The sequence below is a fragment of the Halteromyces radiatus genome, assembly GCF_025201355.1.
Source record: "Halteromyces radiatus strain CBS 162.75 chromosome Unknown BX664scaffold_3, whole genome shotgun sequence".
Lineage (NCBI taxonomy): Eukaryota > Fungi > Mucoromycota > Mucoromycetes > Mucorales > Cunninghamellaceae > Halteromyces > Halteromyces radiatus.
In genome coordinates, this window is record NW_026251689.1 from 3,263,090 (window position 1) to 3,281,487 (window position 18,398).

An 18,398-nucleotide genomic window follows, 5' to 3' on the forward strand; every position below is an offset into this window, starting at 1 on the left:
GCATTGCCATGTTCCGTGGACTGAGAGAAGAAAAGGTATAACATGTGTTTTAGTAGATTAACATATGAGGACTGGGTAAGAATAGTAGGGTTTAAACGCCAACAGCCTGGACCTATGTCCACTTTGTCCAAAAGAAAATCCACGTGCAGAAGGTGATGGTCAGTCCAATTGGATGGTAAGTAGCGATGTTGAAAATTAGTCACACGGGAGGTTATATGGCGTGAAGAGAGAATGTAATCAATGGTGGAGCGATAATCACCCCTATGGAAGGTAAAGGATCCCTTTTCATTAAGATCCGTGAAGTGTTGGTGTCTCCAAGTATTCCAATGTTTTAACCAGATAGGGATGGTGCGATGAAGATTAACATTGAGATCCCCCACTAAGAACCAGTCTTCATGCGATAGATTTTTAAAGATTGGCCAATCGCGCATGTGTTGATAGAAATGTTTCTTTGTTGTTGATGATGTTTGTGCTGGTGCATAAATGTTTGCTATATTGATGCCAATCTTTGAATTTGTTTTATCTATAATCGTAGTTGAGATACAGCGTTCGTCGTTTGAAACAGCTTGATTCAACATATCATATTTTGTATTGAGAAGAATGATTGCACAATGTTTTGATAAAAGTAATTGTGCTCCTGGAAAATTAAAAGTGAGTTGCTTGATGTATTTGTCGTGTAAGTGAGTGTCGCGAGATAATGTTAATTCCTGTAAGCATAAAATGTCTATGCCTAAATGTCGTGATCGAAGATATGAGGTGAAATGGCGTTGATGTTGAGGGTGGTTTTCTTTGAATATACTACGTACATTCAAAGAAGCAATGCGTAATTTGTGATTACTCATTGACCTGACGGTCATTGGTTTCGTTAGTGGTAGGTGACTCCGGTATGATATCGTATTGAGACATTGCAAGTAACTTAGCTGACGTGGAGGAATTGGATGCTGGTGTATGTCTACTTGTCATTCGACGTTTTGCTTGTATGGATTTTCTTACATTAGCTGTCCTGATTGGAGAAAAACGGGACATGCCAAAATTGGCTGCATGACCATATGTTTTCATCAGCTGATGTGCTTTGTGGCGGTGACTGTGTGATTCTTCCAACTTATTAGGGGGTAGTTGGGGAATAACAATATTCTCATCGTTTTCTTTTTCATCGAAAGTTTCTTCTACCATTTGTTCATCAATTCCTTCAGGCATTGTAGTATTCGCATCCAATGAGACAATGCTTGCGTTTGTTGTCACGTTCGTGCGAAGTTTATCACTGTGTTCCTTCATATGCTGGTCGTTGCTTGTCTGGTTTGTTGCTTCCACCTTCTTTTCATTGTCACGAATTGCTGCTAGTCTAACGTATTCATCCAAAGCTTCCTTTTCTGACCGAGTTTTTTCTTTGCAATGACGAGCATAGTGACCTTTGCCTTGACAATTGTAACAGGTAACATTTGCCATTCGGGGACAGTTTCTTCTAATATGACCTGATTCTTTACACCCGAAACAAATAGGAGGAGCACCACGGTATGAAGCACTCACTTCCATATCCCATGGTTCTAAATAGAGTCTACGATCTAGCGTTTGCCATTGAATGTCCTTAATGGGTTTGGTATCTAGGAGTACCAGAGCGTCACCTTCAAAGTATCCACGATTAGTTATCTTCTTGATCTGACAAACTTTGCCATAGCGTCGTAGACCATCGAGGAGTTCTTTGCAAAGAACATCGTCAGGAAGAAAATAGGGAAGTTGACTCAAAGTTAATCTTACTAATTGATCGGATGTGCCTTCATTAGCCGGAGTACCTTTGTAAAGGATGTTGTTGCATACTACCCCTTGTTGGATGGCCTTCTTTCTGTCAGCAGGGTGTACAAATTGTACTTCGATCAAGAGTGTAGTACTTGTTTGATAGCTGTACCTAGTTACTCGACGAGCTCCTTTCAAACGCCCAACTTCTTTGGCCACTAGATCAAAAGCTTCGGTATAGTGATCGAAATCTTGTTTGCGCAATTCAAAATACACTGCCTCAGTGTAAGTAGCACATTGGAGGATCGCAGCTGCCTTGCGTGCAATCATTTTTTGACTAATGTCGTCTTCTTCCCACAATGTTGTGTATTCCAGTCGTTCCTTGACACCAAACTCATCTTTTCGAGGAAGTCCATTTGGGATCCGTTTGTGTTTGAGCCCAGATTTAGCTACGACACTCCACGAACGTTGACCTATGTCTGAGGGACCTTCCCCTGAAGGAATGTCCATGTCCATGTTCGACATGACTACCGGTTGTTGTTGTTGCTGTTGCCAGTTGTTTGTTGTTATACTATGGATAAACGTTTAGCCGACCAAAAGTGAGATTAGTCGGGAAGAGAGCACTTTTGCAGAATTTATTTTTCCGCTTGATTTTTCGTTGTTGAAAGCATTTTTGAAATTATTTTTTTTTGTTTTATAAGCGTTTCTGAAATTAGAGATTTCTGAAGTGGCTGGGTAGCTGATCCTGCTTTCGAGTGTCTGCCAATTGGTGCGTTCATCTGTAAGATTTGACCTTCTTGCGATACTAATTTCTAAACCTATATTACATAGGAAATGCAGAGACGTGAAACCATATATGGTAATTATATTTGAATATTATGTTTTTGGAAATTTATAAAAAATAATACCTCAAAAAGAAATTGAAAATCCCTGGAGGAAATGAATTACCATATATAGTCATTCAAAAATATATATTTCCTATTTTAAATTTATATTATATAATTCCCATATATGGATTCCAATCGCGTTAATTTCTATCAAGTATAAAAATTTAAATAGCCCTGTTCTCAAGATCTCTATGATATAGAAAATCCCATTCTCTAGAATTCAAAATTAGGAATACTGTAACAGGCCGCTTCAGAAGTCACTAAATATGAGAAATACTTTCAACAGTGAAAAATCAAGCGGAGAATTAAATTCTGCAGAAACCGATGCACCACGCAAAATTTTACTACACCGGATAAAGCGTTCTGATTGGTCAGCTTTTGCCGCCTTCTTGTGATTGGTCAGCATATTGCCGTGCTTTTAAGCATTATGATTGGGCAACGTTTCAACACAAAATCCAAACGCCGTCTTTTGATTGGTCAGCTCCTAGGTCGTCCAAGGTCGTCCAAGGTCGTCCAAGGTCGTCCAAGGTCGTCCAAGGTCGCCCAAGGTCGCCCAAGGTCGTCTGGATTTTTAGGGGCTATTTTTTTTCTTGGTATCTCTCCAACATTCTTCGAATTACCTGTACCCATGGCAACTCTTGTCTCTCTCAAACTTAGTTGTCACATCTGTTACCGTCCGTTCATTGGGGCAACAGAATTAAAAAGCCATCTTGCACTTCTCTTTCGTTTAAAGATTACTACCACCACTGGCAAAACCATTTAAGCGTTACAACTTTACTATTTTATATCAAAACACCATCCAAAACTACATATTCACAGTCTAGTACATCCAGATAGTCTGCTGTATCAATTCCGAGCTTTTTCACGGCAAAAATGACAAGTCCTGGAATTAATGTCCATCATCATGCGAATGATGAATCATGGGCACAGAAGGTGGCGAAGGGACTTCAGGCAAAGGTCCCAGCGCCCATGAATTCTAGGGATCTGATGAGTGATCAGATCCACTATACTGCGGTGACCCTCTATGAAGATGAACACCTGAAGGATCAAATAAGAATCCATAGAGCTGAACAGATCATTCAACAAACGTTGGAAGAAGAAGCGGTTCTGTTTGAGCTACCAAAAGGGAATTCTCCACGCTCACGGAGGCATATACTCTTATCCAAGACCAAGTGGGAATTATTGATGGGGTTACACCTCTGAACCGCTTTGGTTCTAACACCAGAGGCAATATTTATTGGAAGTAACTTTTGTTGAAAATCAACATGCATGTGATGCGATTGAAAAAGGAATTATTATCAACGAAGTCAACTACAGGGCAAGTCCTACCAGACTTCATGGATCAACTCAACCACTCCGCATGACTAGAGTGTTTCTAAATTATGTGCCTAAGAAACAATCAGTGCTAAAAGAAGGTATACTTGAATCGATGAAATTTTATGGCAAAGTATGTGAAATCAAGAAGATGATGAATGGAAACTTCTTTGAAGGTCAAATATCTATCCTCCTTGACACCAATGATGATGGTGTAGACAAGAAATGCCGCCCGCTGCAACGAATGTTATATATGTCTCATTGGGATAGATATATTCCTGCTACATTTAAAGGTGCTCCACCAGTATGTTATCAATGCAGACAGGCAGGACATATTCGCAAGGAATGTCCAGTGATGAAACATGTGGTAATTCAACACATAAAGATTTAAATTAGGGTTTAGAAATATTGATAATCCGATAGTGGAGATCAGATTACAGAGTAATCTGATAGTTTATTCATAAAAAGAGTTTTTTTAGGACTTGCTCCGTTTTCTCTTCAACTAAGTTTTATTAATAAAATTCTTACGTTTTATCTCGTTCTTATTTAAGACTTATACAAATACAACGCCTCCTCTCAGCGTATATTCCAGATGATACTGTCACATCAGATGACCTTTCCGCGTGGATGTCAAAAGATGGCTCATGGGGCACGACTATTCGAAAGCAATCTAATAAAAAAAGAAAACGTGGCCGATTGATCAATGTTGTCAAAAAAGTTTACAGAGGTAATACCAGGAAAGTATCTATTTTTTTTTTATTAAAAATATTCTTCTTATTTTGATTAGATTTTACTTGGGATGATCTTTCAAATATTCAGGAATATAGATCACTGGTCAGATCGTCAATGGCCACCAAATGTACTGTTGGTTACGTACGAAAATCAAATACCCATGAACCTGACACAACCAAAAAAAAAAAAAGCTAGTAAATCTCCAAATCTACAAGATGAAGACGAAGCTCTTATGTGAAGATGTATTTGTGTCTTACAGCACTTCTGCCTACGACCCAACTGCCGAACGGGATGCAACAACTCCACCATATGCTTTCGACGATTGCTCTGGTAATACACTAGATTTAATCGCCAAGATCACAAAATCCGCTCGACAAATTCGCCTTGTGGTAATCGACTATGCCGGATTGTCAACAAATCCCGATGATATCAAGTTATTCATATCTTTGAATAAGTCCATACGAGAAGTGGTAGTGGATATTAGTCATAAGGTTGAAATATATTCTCGTCACGACATCCTTAAAAATATCAAGGTCATCAAGAAATTTCGATGTCGTAGACCATGTATAAAACGATCACAATAGTTTAGTGTATATAATAAAACAAATAATATTACCCCTTTATCTCTTCTAAGCTAGCATATATCAATCAATTTTTTTTTTCGGAGGTTGGATAAAGCTAACTAAAAACTAACTATTTTTTTTTTTTTTTTTTTTTTTTTTACCAAAAGGAACGGTACCATGGGCGGGTATGTACCACATCTTTTGTCTTCTTTTCGTCAACTATAGGATTCTTTTTCGTTCCTAAATTAATCCTTGTTGACTCCACTCCGACATTCGATGTGTACTGTTGTAGAAAAAATTGATTTGCTGATGGCAGTGCTTGTTGATGCTTGTGATGATGGTTTGTAGTAAAATCGTTCAAATGTATCTGTTGTGAGACTCTAAGATAGTTGATTGGATTAAAATAAAATAAAAAATAATAAATAAAGATAAATCGAGAATACGATGAGACTGTTGGTAAGTTTATTTCAATAAGAATTGAATGAGAGAGAAAAAAGAGAAAAAACTATTCTAATCCAATCTTAAATGACAAGAAGCTGAGATATTAAAGTTACACAATAATATCAGTCTAGATACGACAGAGGGTAAAGTATTTTGTCAAGGAAACAAAAAAAAGTTTGGAATTCATTTCTTCGTATATTGTTCGAATCGAACGCACACGGATTCCGCATTCTTATAGTGAATCGTATTAGGTTTCTCAAGCAGCAATGCATAGCAGGCTTTCCAATTCATCCTTTTTCGAGTATTTTTGAATTGTTCGACAAATTCCATAGTGCGCTGATAGTTTTGTTCATCAAATGACCGAATGGATGATTCTGGGTTGGTGTCACTTTTTGCAGCAGCTGTATTCTGATCATCATCCTCTTGAAACTGTCGTTTTACTGATCGCATTTTTCAATCCCTTGTTGCGCATGCTGATCGATCGCAGATGAGTAGGCTAGTCGCTCGCTGGTATTCAATATTTCTTGATAAACTTTGATGTTGGCATCGCAAATTGATTTGACTGCATCCAACAATTGAGTTTCTCGATCCAATGATTTTACTAAGATTTGTTGCAAGATTTCGAACAATCTGACCATCGTGGAATCTTTCCAACCTTGACTTTCCAACAGGCACGTTTCTTGGTCAATCAAAAACAATGATAATGCGGTGAAAGGGTGCAAAGCTGCGCCAATACATTTCTTGGCAGAAGAATGATGAAGAGCGTATTTGTCATTATATCTCCATCTGCTTCATAATAGAAGATGAGATCTACTTTTCGGCCCGTGATATACTTGCTGGTAGTTCCATGTTCATGTTCGTTTATCTGTCGATCGAATTTTGGAGCCCAACAGGCAGTTTCACCGCTACAGCAACAGAAAACGCGATTAAGTATACTAATACAAGCTATTCTTCTTGCCCTGATCTAACTTATCCTTACCTCTTCATGTTGACACAGATGTCTCGGAACAATATCTTGAAGATCGGTTTCCAATAGTCCATATATCCAGCTTCAGTTTCATCTTGCAACAACAAGTATCGAACCATATTCATGCTAGGTAAGAGTTCACCAATTTAGTTGCGAAATTGTATCTACATTTGTTAGTGCTTTTTACTTACATACGAACCATAATATCCAGCATTATCATTACCGGGGAAGATTTGATATCCATGTCGTATCACTGTATTTCGTAACGATAGGCGTAAAATAAAATCAAAGAATGCTTTCACTGATAAAGAATGAAAAGTACATAAGAAGATGGAATCAATTACATTGACAATGTAACAAAGTAGTAGGAATAAAAATAAATGGTTTATTATAAAAAGTATAACTACTATAAACTGCTAATTGATATACTATGATTAGAGTTATTATAAAGAAAAGAAAGAAATACAAAGAAAAGAAAAATGCTACTTCCTTTTTGCAATCAGCACGAAAATAAAAAAAAAAAAATTAAAAAGCCGCAAATCGTTATATGCTAGTTGTGGAACAAACGCAGGCTCAGTTTACTTTTGTTCTACACTTCCCTTTTGTATTTGTATTTTATATAGAAAATATGTTGGAGTCCCTTGTCTCCACCCTACTAAATCGATTCTTGGGAGCTTATGTATCAAATTTAAATTACAATCAACTACAGATTGGTATATGGTCAGGTAAAAATAACAAACAAACAAACAAACAAAACAACAACAACAATAGTAAAAGTGCGGGAACAATATAGGCATATTATTATTATAAATAACAATACGATAATAATAACGGTCCATCGCACAACTATTGAACAATCAGCTATTCAATTTACTGATCACAATTAACAATATTCTATACTTTAATAGGGGAGGTTGTTCTGCGAGATTTGAAGCTCAAACGTGAAGCTTTGGATAAGCTTAATTTGCCAGTCGACGTGTTAGAAGGCTACTTGGGAGAACTTACTTTGAATATTCCCTGGTCTAACCTTAAAAATAAGCCTGTGGTGGTTTACATTAAAGATGTGCATGTACTTGCAGTACCAAGAAATGAATCGACAATGACTGCCGAAGAAATAGAATCGCGACAGTATGAAGCCAAAATGAGGAAACTTGCTGATGCTGAACTTGTGCAATCATCAATCTCAAGCGAGCAACAAGAACAAATGGACGTTAAAAATGATACTTTTGTTAATCAATTAGTGGCCAAGATTATGAACAATCTACAGTTGTCAGTGACGAATATTCACGTTCGATATGAAGATAACATGTCTGTGCCGGGACATCGATTTGCCACTGGTATCACTCTGAGTGAATTATCCGCTATTACTACCGATGAAAACTGGATGCCCAAAACTATTGAAGACCTGGTCAATGTCATTCATAAATTGGCCACTTTGGAATCTTTATCTATTTATTGGAATACTGATGCTAGATCTCTTGGTCAACTGAACGAACAAGAATCGAAAAAGGAATTTCAGCAATTGGTAGGAAGAAAAGAGTATGATATGTGAAAATAGTACTGATTGATGATTCTAATGTTCTATAGATCGCCACGAAATCTTTTATTCCTGATGAACATCAATATATTCTCAAACCTGTATCAGGAACTGGAAGGGTAAAGAAAAAAAAAAAAACTAGTTGTTAACATGTATTGATGTCCTAATCATTTACTCATATATATATATATATATATATATATATATATATATATATATTGATAGATCAAATTAAATAAATCTTTTGGAAATAAGGTCCCCAAGGTGGATGCAACTCTATTATTTGACGAACTTGCATTTATGGTTGATAATGAACAGTATCGAGACGTAATTCTTATGCTTGACTTGTTTCATTCTTATCTTAAAAAACAAAAAGTAAGTATCATAATGTCTTCTTTTCTTTATTAAATGTTTTATACTAATATCATTCGTTTTCATTTGACTCTGGACAATCAAGTACCAACATTTGCACCCATCCAGTGACATGACACCTAAACGAAATCCAAGGGAATTTTTCAAATTTGCAGGAAATGCTGTTTTGGCTGAAATACATGAACGTAATGCCCGTTGGAGTTGGAATCGATTGAAGGAACGACGAGATGATCGACATGCCTACTTGGATTGTTATGTAGCGGATAAGTTGGGAAGAGCAACGGAGGATCGAGTGAAGCAATTAGAAAAACTGGAACGCAAATTGAGTTATGAAGATATATTGTTCTACAGAGGTATTGCCAAAAGTCAACTGAAACGAGAAAAGGCATTGATGGCAGCAGAAGAAAAGCAACGCAAGGAATTAGAAGCAGCTACCAAAGCTACACAACAAACTCAACAAGGCTGGTTAAGTTCCTGGTGGTATGGACAAACATCGGCTGGCGCTAATGATGACAAGGTATGTCAAGTAGAAACAAAAAAAAAAAAAAAAAAAAAGAACAAAGAAAAAGAAAAGGCAAATGATGGAATATAAAGATAACTCATATATCTTTTTCTATATTTAGAGCGATGGGGACTTGATGATTACTGAGGAACAAAAACAAGAATTTTATGATGCTATTGAATATGATGAAGATAAAGCTGCAATTGCAGAATCGATCGAAATCCCAAAGGATGTAAGTGTTATTATATTTTTACTACTTGATTATCTTTAAAAAAAAAAGAAAAGGAAATGGGTTTGCTCACATTTATCTTGTGATTTAAATATTGATAGACAATACTACTTCAGCTTCGTACTTCATTGAACAAAGGATCTTTCACCCTCAAACGGAATCCCCATGCAAAAAATCCTTCAGAGTTAGTTTCCTTAGTATTTAACTCTGTAATGCTTGGATCGACCCTTTATGTTGAATCATGGAAAGCATCAGCAGCTTTAGGGGATCTTTGTCTTTATGATGGTGTAACAGAAAATACTAATTATCGTCAACTTGTTGGTGTCAGTCACAAAATGGGAGCAATGAATAATCAAAGAGAATCCAAAGGACAGGGTGACATCGGTATTGATGGTGTGCAATTGGAAAACAAAAACCTTTTGGCAGGCAAAAACCCCTTTTTTATGGAATATGAATATCGACCTCTGGACAAACGTGCAGACAATGCAATTTCTCTTATTATGCGTGATATAGATATCGTATACAATCCGTTAATTATTGGTGAAATATTTGCCTTTTTCCGTCCACCTGAAACAAGTATCGATAGTATTAATGCATTGGTGGAAGCCGCTGGAGATGCTTTGGAAGATATTCAACAAAAACGCTTACCTCAAAATATTCGTATTGATTTGTTTTTGGATAGTATCAATTTTATCTTGAACAATGATGGGATTCGTATTGCGACTGGTGAACTTTCTCATGGTGAGCTATTGATTTTGCTTATGGGTGATAAGATTAAAGTTCAATCGAAATTTGCAAACTTTACCTTGACGGATGATTCAAAGAAACCACTTCAAAACCAAGATAAACAATTCAATGGTGATCAAATACTGACAATTCAGGGTGAAGAATTGATTGATTTAAGCTATGAAACTTTCCAGAAACCCAGTCTAGATGCAAAAGACGATCATTCCTATCCTGGCTATGACCAATCGTTATACCTTCGCATGGGCTCTGCTCAGTTTACATTTTTGGAAAAACCTGTATGTAATTTACTCTCCTTTTTCAGTAAATCTGCGGCCATGAAAGCATTTTATGATCGTGCACGACAAGCCGCTGTAGAAACTGCTCAACAACAATATAATACTACTACCAAGACACATTTTGATATTGTTATTCGCACTCCAGTAGTACTCTTTCCTGAATTACAAAGACAACATCCAATGGATGTAGTTGTAGCTCATCTAGGTGAAATCTGGGCTTCCAACTCATTCATAGAAGAAAGCGATGGTTGTATGAATCATATCAGATCAGGCCTTCGAGATATGCATCTCACATCCAAATGGCATTATACAAATATCGGTGGAAATGATAAACAAGTACAGCTTCAGACTCTACCTATTATTGACAACATTGATTTGAACTTTGACACTATCATACCTCATATTAAAGACAATCAATATCAAAAAAGAAGTGATGGTACTATTCGTCCTGGTGTCGAAGTAGTTGGCGATCTTAGTCGGGTATCTATGAATCTTACTGAACGACAATACAGCTTTTTGTTAGAAGCAACTCAAATGGCATCTCGTATACTAGGCAAAATACAACAACAGGATGATCAAACTACCATGGACAGGGATGAATATCAAGAAAGTAACCATTTTAATCGACCTGAAAATACTGTCAAGACACCCCCAGAATCATCTCTCGTACAGCGTCAACAACAAGACAAACGTGTATTTGATGTAGAGCAACAAACCGTTCAGGAGAAGAGCGAGGATCAAACCCCATCTCGACTTCGATTTCAAATGTCATTTAGGATTCCTGCTATTGAATTTGAAGTTTATACCGAAAAGACCGATATTTTACTTTATAAGAGACCAATATCAATTGTCCCTATCAGCTTATCAAAATTTGCTTTGAATGGATCATCGATATCTGTGCTTGGACAAGAAAATGGGAGCATGAATATTAAATGGCAAGTGCGTGCACTGACTGTGGATGATACAAGACCCAATATAAGAAGCAAGTTTAAAAATATAGTTCCGCCTATCCAGCATGGAAATCAGTTTGTTTTACTTTGTGACATTTCCCCCCCTCCTACTCCAGAGAGTGGTGCAAATCGCCATGGTATTGTACTTGTGACCATCAATGAACCCAAAATGATTGTTTCTTTGGATCATGTCTTTATGCTCTACCAATTCTTCACTGCTCCTATTTCTAGAAATAATTCAAATAAAAAGCCTCCACCACTACCACCGCGTACATCGCAACAACAACAACAGCAACAACAGCAGCGACGACGATCTTCGTATTATGGAGGCAGATGGTATTCATCAGGCATATACACCAACGAAGACACTATCACAGAAGAATCAACATTAGAGCTGTCGTATCGCTTGAATATTACCAACGTAGAGTTTATCCTACTTGCTGATCCTGATGCAGAAGATTCTGAAGCTGTAGTACTTTCAACCGAAACTGTGATGATTTCACAACAATCTGTCATGGCGCTTGCAGTTAAACAAATGGGAATGTTTCTATGCAGGATGGATAGTCGTGATACGTCTACATTGCGATTTATTCAGCCATTCAATGTATCAGTTTCAATGAATAACAACAATTTATCAGCAAGATCATCCGATACTACTGATGGTCAGCTTTTGACTGAATTGGAAATAGATGTGGATGCTTTGGTTCTTTGTCTTTCCTATCGTGATGCCATGTTAGTCACCTCTATCTTTAACAAGGCGTATGAACTTTATATTCAGCATATTAGTCCCACTCTCTCTGACAAGAGTACCTCTACTCCAAGCATGACTTCCCGCTTCGGGTCAAAATCAATTGATAATTATGCAAAAACAATCTTCACTTCCGCGAAATCTGAAATTGACAATATTCTTCAACTATCTGATCAAACAAAAGAATCTGTAAGTAATGGGGTTATGAAGAAATTAAACTAATGTCATTTTATATTTAATAGTTACGAGCATCATTCCGAGGCATGCAAATCATTTTGATCGAAGAGGTGCATGAATTTCCAATGATTGACATGACATTACAACCTTTTGAAATTACTGCTTCTAATTGGTCAAAACTGGTAGGGATTGGCAGAGATATAGAAAAAAAAAAGAAGAAGAAGGATTGGATTATATGAATATGATGCGAATACACTTTATTTTGGTATGATTTCTCATCTTTTTGTAAAATGTTTTCTAGCTCTCCGCCAACGTACATTTTTCAGCATACGCCAATTATTTCAATATTAAAAACTCACATTGGGAACCATTAGTTGAACCTTGGCAATTCAAATTGGAGATCTCGAAAGGGAATCAAGAAGAACAGCCTTTGAATATCAAAGTTCTCTCCACCACAGATCTGAATGTCAATATCTCTCATACGTTTTTGGAAAGTGCAATGACAACCATTACCATGTTTGACAAACAGAAAAATGTAAAATAACTTGAATGAAGAGGAAACTATGAAATTGACTTTTTTTTTCTTGCAAATAGCTCAACTATTGTGGAGAGCGTGGTCATGAATCTCCATACAGACTTAGGAACCGTACTGGTTATCCCATACATGTTTGGAACAATAATGAAAATAATCTCGGTGGTGAAGTGACTGTAAAAAGAATTGAGGATGGAAAGGATTTGCCTTGGTGGTTTGAAGATTGGCGAAAACGACGAGAAGTAAGTAATAGTAAATCGGAAAATATGAAAATATGAAAAATTAGAACATTTATATCTATATATGTCCACTCATTTTTTTATATGGATTATCATCAGATGACCGAAACAGTCAGCAATATTTTGAATGTTCAGTTGGAAGGGGCGTTATGGGAAACACTACGTAATGCTAAAGTAGATACAGAAGGTGAACACATTTACCCACTAAGACCACTCGTACGAAATGTGCAACATCGCTTGGTATTTGACGTCAAATTAGTGGATAATGTGAAAGTAGTGACTATTCGATCGGCTTTGATGATTGAAAATCGTACACTACTACCTGTAGACGTGACACTTCTTGATTCTCGAGGTTATTCTGATGGTACTTTCATCAAGATTGGTACGTATATAAAAAAAAAGATGAAGCGAACTAGATATAACCATAGAGAATGGTACTAAATATTATTACACATGGTACATTTACTATTATTGTGAATATATTATTAGCTCCTGGTGATGATTACCCACTTCCTATTGAAAGGGCTTATCACAATCGATTTTGTATTCGGCCTGATGGTAAGTCTCTAAAATACACTCCATTTATTTATGATTAATGTTAACCAAATATTTTGTTGATATTCTCTTCTATTAGTTGGATTCGGATACAAATGGACCAGTCATGCTATACATTGGAGTGATTTTACAAAGAACGATGATTACCAAAAAACCATTAGCTGTGTGTCTGAAGAAGGAAATGATATGCCACCTTTTATTTTTCAAATGTTTGCTCGACATGACAAAAGCAATGCATTATATGGTCACTATTGCGCCATGTCTATTCGATTGAGTGCTCCTGTGGAAATTGAAAATTTATTACCCTATGATTTCAATTTTAGAATCATCGACAAGACAGCAGGACAAGATTATAACTCATTCTTACGGAAAGGTGGTTCCATTCCACTTCATGTGGTAGAAAACAAGCATTTACTTCTTCTCAATATCCATATGCCAGATACAAGTATGAATTATTATGTGGAAGAATTTGACTTTTATGATTATTCACATTTTATGTATTTGTTTTACTTGTTTTATAGTTTATAGTGCCAGCGATTTTGCCATCATTAGTACCCGTGGTTCAGAAGACTTGGATATTGATGATACATTCCAATTGATGGATCGTAGTAATAATCGATTGACATTGAAAATCAATACTATGTAAGTTTTTCTTTTTGTTAAAAAAGAAGTTGAGTTTAAAGAATGGTTCTTTAATATCACTGTTATGTGATATTTTCTAGTGATATCCCTGAATCCGGAGGCGCACGGAAATATAGTATATATTGTCCTTACATCATGATTAACAAGACCAGTTTACCGATCGCTTTCAAACCAAAACTTGCCTGGCAAAATTCTGTATTTTCCTCCCAAACTGATTTCACTGTTTGTAGACCAGCAACAAAGGTAATAATAATAATAATAATAATAAGAAAAAAAAGAAAAACGGTTTAAAAGGGATAGCTGACTATATATATGTATATTTTCTTTTTTTTTTTTTTTTTTCTGGGATGGGTGGGTCACAGCCTGAACCATTTATGTACTCTTATCCTAAGTATGATAATCGAAATCGATCTCTCATCCAAACCTCTGGATCAGAATGGAGTGAGGTAAACTATTAAATGAATAAGATTTTACTTTATTCTCAAACCCTTAATTTCTTTTGTATTAGCCACTCAGCTTTGAAGCAGTACGAACAGTATATGATGTAAACATTCCAACACCCTCGCAATCTGAAGAGTTCCATATTGGTGTTAATGTTCAAGAAGGACAAGGAAAGGTAAAGATGGATGAAATTGACAAGAAAGATAGTAAGAGGCATCCATTAGTTCTTTTCTCTGAAGGAAACTTGCTTTTTTTTTTAATATATAGTACAAGCTGACAAAAATGGTGACATTTACTCCTCGATTTATATTGAGCAATCACTTGAATGTTAGCATACGATACCGGGAACCTGAATCTCGTGTAGATCAAGAAGTGGAACCTCAATCCAGAATACCCCTTTATCGCGTTCGTAAAGGTGCTGAAAAGCAACTTTGTATTAAATTACCGGGGATCAATAACGTGTGGTCATCACCATTCAATATTCAAGATATAGGCAAAGTACATGTTCGCTTGGATAGTGCTGATGGTTCTACCACTATGCTGATGAAAGTGACAACTATTTTAGAAGATGCTACTATTTTTATTGTTTTAGACAAGGAAGACGATAATGAATGGCCTTACCTGTTGATCAACCAAACGAACGAAAATATGACATTCTATCAAGAAGTATGTAACTCTAAAAAAAAAAAAAAGAAGATTTTATCATTGGATGCATAATACTAACCATGTTTCATTTCCTTCATCATCAGAACCCTATGACGATATCGGACAGCTATGCTGGTCAACAATACAAAACAAACAAATCAAAGATATACACTATACCTCCTCAATCAGAGGTCTCTTATTCCTGGGATATGCCTGCTGTTAAAGATAAAAAGATTATTTTAAACATCAATGGTCGGGAACGTGCAATTAATCCTCAAGAAATTGGTAGTCAATTGCCTTTCCGTCATATGGTAAGTAAAATTTTAATTTATTATAATCATTCGATAAATGATGGATTTATTTTTTATTATTTCTTTAGACAAATAATGGACAACAAGCGATTACCTCAATAGATATCAAAACACATGGTTCATGTCAGATAATTCACTTGTTTCCTTTCAGTCAAGGTAGTAGTTTATTCAGACCTGCTTCTGGACAAAGTACCAGCTCTTCAATATCACGTTCAAATAGTAGCAACTATAGAGAAGGTTCCAGAAAAGGTTATGATGAATTTGAAGCCATTGATGTCAAGCCTGTCATTCATGCCATTTTCCAAATTAAGCTTTCTCACATTGGGATTTCTGTCATCAACAAGCAATTACAAGAACTTGTGTATGTGACATTGAAAAACATGGATATCAAAATGACTGACTCAAATATGTATCAATCTCTTCGATGGAATATCAAATGGCTTCAAGTAAGAATTAAAATTCATGCGTATAATTAGTGTGAAAGCTAGAGATGTTGATCACTTCTTTTTTTTTTATTTAGATTGACAATCAGCTCTATGGAACGCTATTTCCTATACTTCTTTATCCTACGAATATGACAAAAGAAGCAGGACAAGAAATATTACCCACTTTTCAGCTGGCACTGGATAGAGTCAAAGATGATTGTAAGTATGATCAGATTTAATAATTGTATTATCAAAATTTGTCACGACAAGTATTTTTTGGACTAATGAACATTTTCTCCTTTTTTGCGTAACAATTATTATAGCACATGGTGTTCTATATTTCAAATATTTCTCAGTTCTACTACAAGAAATGAGCGTTGAAATGGATGAAGAATTTATTTACGCAGTTCTTGATTTCTCTCGTCTCGATGTGAATGGCTGGAACACTGATATGGATGAAAGGTAAAAAGAAAAATAAAAGTGGAATTGGGTTTTTCATAAGCTCTTCTAATGACTAATATCTTTTATATCATATCAGTAATATATGGGAATATAGTACCGAAATCCCTGATGCAAAAGAACAAGACAATGTTTCCCTCCTCTATTTTGAAGTTCTTAGTGTTCAACCTATTCGGTTTGATCTTTCCTTTGTACGAACAGCGCAGATTAATATGGTGGACGACATGTAAGAAAAGTTTTGATGAGAAATAAGTGTATATATGACAAAAATTAATATCCTCATGTAATTTATTTTATAACTAGAAACCAAAACAACTCTGCTTTAATGTTCTTTATCAATATTCTTACTATGGCTATTGGAAATATCAATGTAATTGGAGCTACCATTTTTTTTTTAGATTCACTAACTGCCGCAACTTTTTTTTTTTTTTTGTAATTATAGAACGCTCCTATGCGATTCAATGCATTGGCTGTAGAAAATTTAATGGCTAGTCGGCAGGATTTAACCGATCGTATTTTTATTCATTACAGTGATCAATTTGTATACCAAATTCATCGCATGCTTGGATCAGCCGATTTTCTAGGCAACCCAGGTAAGTTGAAACGATATTTGTTGTTATTGAGCTTTTTTTGTTTTGTTTTCTTATGTTTCTTTTTTTTTCCAAAGTGGGTCTCTTTAACAACCTAAGCTCTGGTGTAGCTGAACTGTTTTATGAACCATGGCAAGGACTTATCATGAGTGATCGACCACAAGATCTGGGAATGGGTATTGCTAGGGTAAGTATATATCGATAAAATCCCATTTATCGTTTGATCTTGGTTTGTGGATTGATGAACTGATAATTTCTAATATATATATATAAACAGGGATTCAGTGGATTCGTTCGAAAGAGTGTATTTGGTGTGACAGACAGCTTCACTAAGTTTACTGGTAGTATTGGTAAAGGATTATCGGCAGCAACTATGGATCGAGAATATCAAGAACGAAGAAGGATGAATATGGCAAGAAACAAACCTCGTCATGCATTGGTTGGAATGGCACAAGGTGCCAACTATTTTGCAAATAGTCTTGCCAGTGGAGTCACTGGTCTCGTTGTAAGTTGATTAATTTTCCTATGATTTCGATCATCATAAATTTTAATTTGATTATTTTTCTACAGACACAACCTATAGAAGGTGCTTCCAAAGAAGGTGTAGGAGGCTTTTTCGCAGGCGTTGGTAAAGGCATTGTGGGGTAAGTAGCATGGACGTGAATTAGGTAATCATTAAAAGCGAATTTATTTAACTAACCATTATTACTGTTTTTTTTAGAGCTGTTACCAAACCTGTTGTAGGTGTATTTGATCTTGCTAGTAATGTTACGGAAGGGATACGTAATACAACAACTCCTTCGGATACAAATGATATAGAACGTATACGATATCCAAGATTTATAGGAGAATCTGGTGTTTTGAAGGTAAAAATGAATTGAGAAAAAATGAAAGTGAAATGAAATAGTAGTATCTCATATATCCCAATCTATCTATCTCTCTATTTACCTTGTTAGTCTTACAATCTTCGAGAAGCTCAAGGTCAAAGCTGGTTAAAGGATGTCGGAGGCGGGAAATATTTTAATGATGCTTATATAGCTCATTGTCATGTTCAAGACAATGATCGTGTGGCAATGCTTACTTCCAATCGACTCATGTTGCTTCGTACTAGAAGATTAGGAGTGGAATGGCAAGAACCTTTTACGGATATTCAAACCATCAAGTGCGAACCAACAGGTATTGCTATTTATCTTCGTAGTATGAGTTGGGAACCATTTTTGGTAATTCCTGACAAACGCACTCGTGAATGGTTTTTTAAGAAAATAGAAGATACTGTATTACAATACAATGCTGCTCGAAGACCAATGCAATAATCTTTAATAATATTATCTTTAATAAATCTACAAACAGTTGTTTGATCCCATACACAGACAAAAAAAAAGGAACT

General features: G+C 35.9%; 8 protein-coding genes across 8 annotated transcripts; 6 read left to right on the top strand and 2 right to left on the bottom strand.

Moving 5' to 3' along the window:
* Window positions 1-1,145: 1,145 nt before the first annotated feature.
* On the bottom strand, window positions 1,146-2,401 carry BX664DRAFT_330489 (uncharacterized protein; the record flags this gene model as incomplete). Its single annotated transcript, XM_051544980.1, has 2 exons — window positions 1,500-2,401; window positions 1,146-1,432 (listed from the first exon to the last, which is right to left on the bottom strand). Coding segments are annotated over exons 1-2 (847 nt in total), but the record flags the coding sequence as incomplete, so codon positions are not given.
* Window positions 2,402-2,884: 483 nt separating this feature from the next.
* Window positions 2,885-3,381, top strand: BX664DRAFT_313766 (uncharacterized protein; the record flags this gene model as incomplete). Its single annotated transcript, XM_051542637.1, has 2 exons — window positions 2,885-2,988; window positions 3,042-3,381. The coding sequence occupies 2 exons, from the start codon at window positions 2,885-2,887 to the stop codon at window positions 3,379-3,381; spliced, it is 444 nt and encodes a 147-aa protein (XP_051402198.1).
* Window positions 3,221-4,323, top strand: BX664DRAFT_358151 (uncharacterized protein; the record flags this gene model as incomplete). The annotated part of the gene is made up of 2 exons (XM_051548006.1): window positions 3,221-3,722; window positions 3,844-4,323. Exons 1-2 carry the CDS (start codon window positions 3,492-3,494, stop codon window positions 4,321-4,323), a joined length of 711 nt encoding a protein of 236 aa, XP_051402199.1. The 5' UTR covers window positions 3,221-3,491.
* Window positions 4,324-4,434: 111 nt separating this feature from the next.
* BX664DRAFT_113602 (uncharacterized protein) lies at window positions 4,435-5,336 on the top strand. Its single transcript, XM_051539725.1, has 2 exons — window positions 4,435-4,659; window positions 4,720-5,336. Exon 2 carries the CDS (start codon window positions 4,880-4,882, stop codon window positions 5,246-5,248), a length of 369 nt encoding a protein of 122 aa, XP_051402200.1. The 5' UTR covers window positions 4,435-4,659; window positions 4,720-4,879; the 3' UTR covers window positions 5,249-5,336.
* On the top strand, window positions 4,476-4,859 carry BX664DRAFT_260428 (uncharacterized protein; the record flags this gene model as incomplete). The annotated part of the gene is made up of 2 exons (XM_051540631.1): window positions 4,476-4,620; window positions 4,720-4,859. Coding segments are annotated over 2 exons (285 nt in total), but the record flags the coding sequence as incomplete, so codon positions are not given.
* A 769-nt stretch (window positions 5,337-6,105) lies between the features above and the next one.
* On the bottom strand, window positions 6,106-6,985 carry BX664DRAFT_358152 (uncharacterized protein; the record flags this gene model as incomplete). Its single annotated transcript, XM_051548007.1, has 4 exons — window positions 6,827-6,985; window positions 6,648-6,761; window positions 6,502-6,573; window positions 6,106-6,454 (listed from the first exon to the last, which is right to left on the bottom strand). The coding sequence occupies exons 1-4, from the start codon at window positions 6,877-6,879 to the stop codon at window positions 6,106-6,108; spliced, it is 588 nt and encodes a 195-aa protein (XP_051402202.1). The 5' UTR covers window positions 6,880-6,985.
* A 489-nt stretch (window positions 6,986-7,474) lies between these two features.
* Window positions 7,475-9,402, top strand: BX664DRAFT_113663 (uncharacterized protein). Its single transcript, XM_051539727.1, has 5 exons — window positions 7,475-8,160; window positions 8,223-8,291; window positions 8,398-8,547; window positions 8,630-9,061; window positions 9,168-9,402. Exons 1-5 carry the CDS (start codon window positions 7,735-7,737, stop codon window positions 9,315-9,317), a joined length of 1,227 nt encoding a protein of 408 aa, XP_051402203.1. The 5' UTR covers window positions 7,475-7,734; the 3' UTR covers window positions 9,318-9,402.
* A 373-nt stretch (window positions 9,403-9,775) lies between these two features.
* BX664DRAFT_260786 (uncharacterized protein) lies at window positions 9,776-18,324 on the top strand (the record flags this gene model as incomplete). The annotated part of the gene is made up of 24 exons (XM_051540648.1): window positions 9,776-12,184; window positions 12,238-12,354; window positions 12,474-12,707; window positions 12,785-12,946; window positions 13,043-13,325; window positions 13,433-13,501; window positions 13,578-13,943; window positions 14,020-14,140; window positions 14,221-14,383; window positions 14,503-14,586; window positions 14,649-14,756; window positions 14,849-15,247; window positions 15,331-15,537; window positions 15,606-15,983; window positions 16,058-16,181; window positions 16,286-16,424; window positions 16,501-16,647; window positions 16,725-16,791; window positions 16,864-17,014; window positions 17,089-17,198; window positions 17,289-17,516; window positions 17,582-17,655; window positions 17,733-17,877; window positions 17,968-18,324. 24 exons carry the CDS (start codon window positions 9,776-9,778, stop codon window positions 18,322-18,324), a joined length of 6,642 nt encoding a protein of 2,213 aa, XP_051402204.1.
* Window positions 18,325-18,398: the final 74 nt, after the last annotated feature.

Coding starts and splice junctions, on each gene's coding strand:
- BX664DRAFT_113602 (XM_051539725.1), top strand. CDS start 4,880: ATGAAGACGAAGCTCTTATGTGAAGATGTATTTGTGTCTTACAGCACT.
- BX664DRAFT_113663 (XM_051539727.1), top strand. CDS start 7,735: ATGACTGCCGAAGAAATAGAATCGCGACAGTATGAAGCCAAAATGAGG. Junction 8,548..8,629: donor CTTATCTTAAAAAACAAAAA/GTAAGTATCATA, acceptor TGGACAATCAAG/TACCAACATTTGCACCCATC. Junction 9,062..9,167: donor CTGGCGCTAATGATGACAAG/GTATGTCAAGTA, acceptor TTCTATATTTAG/AGCGATGGGGACTTGATGAT.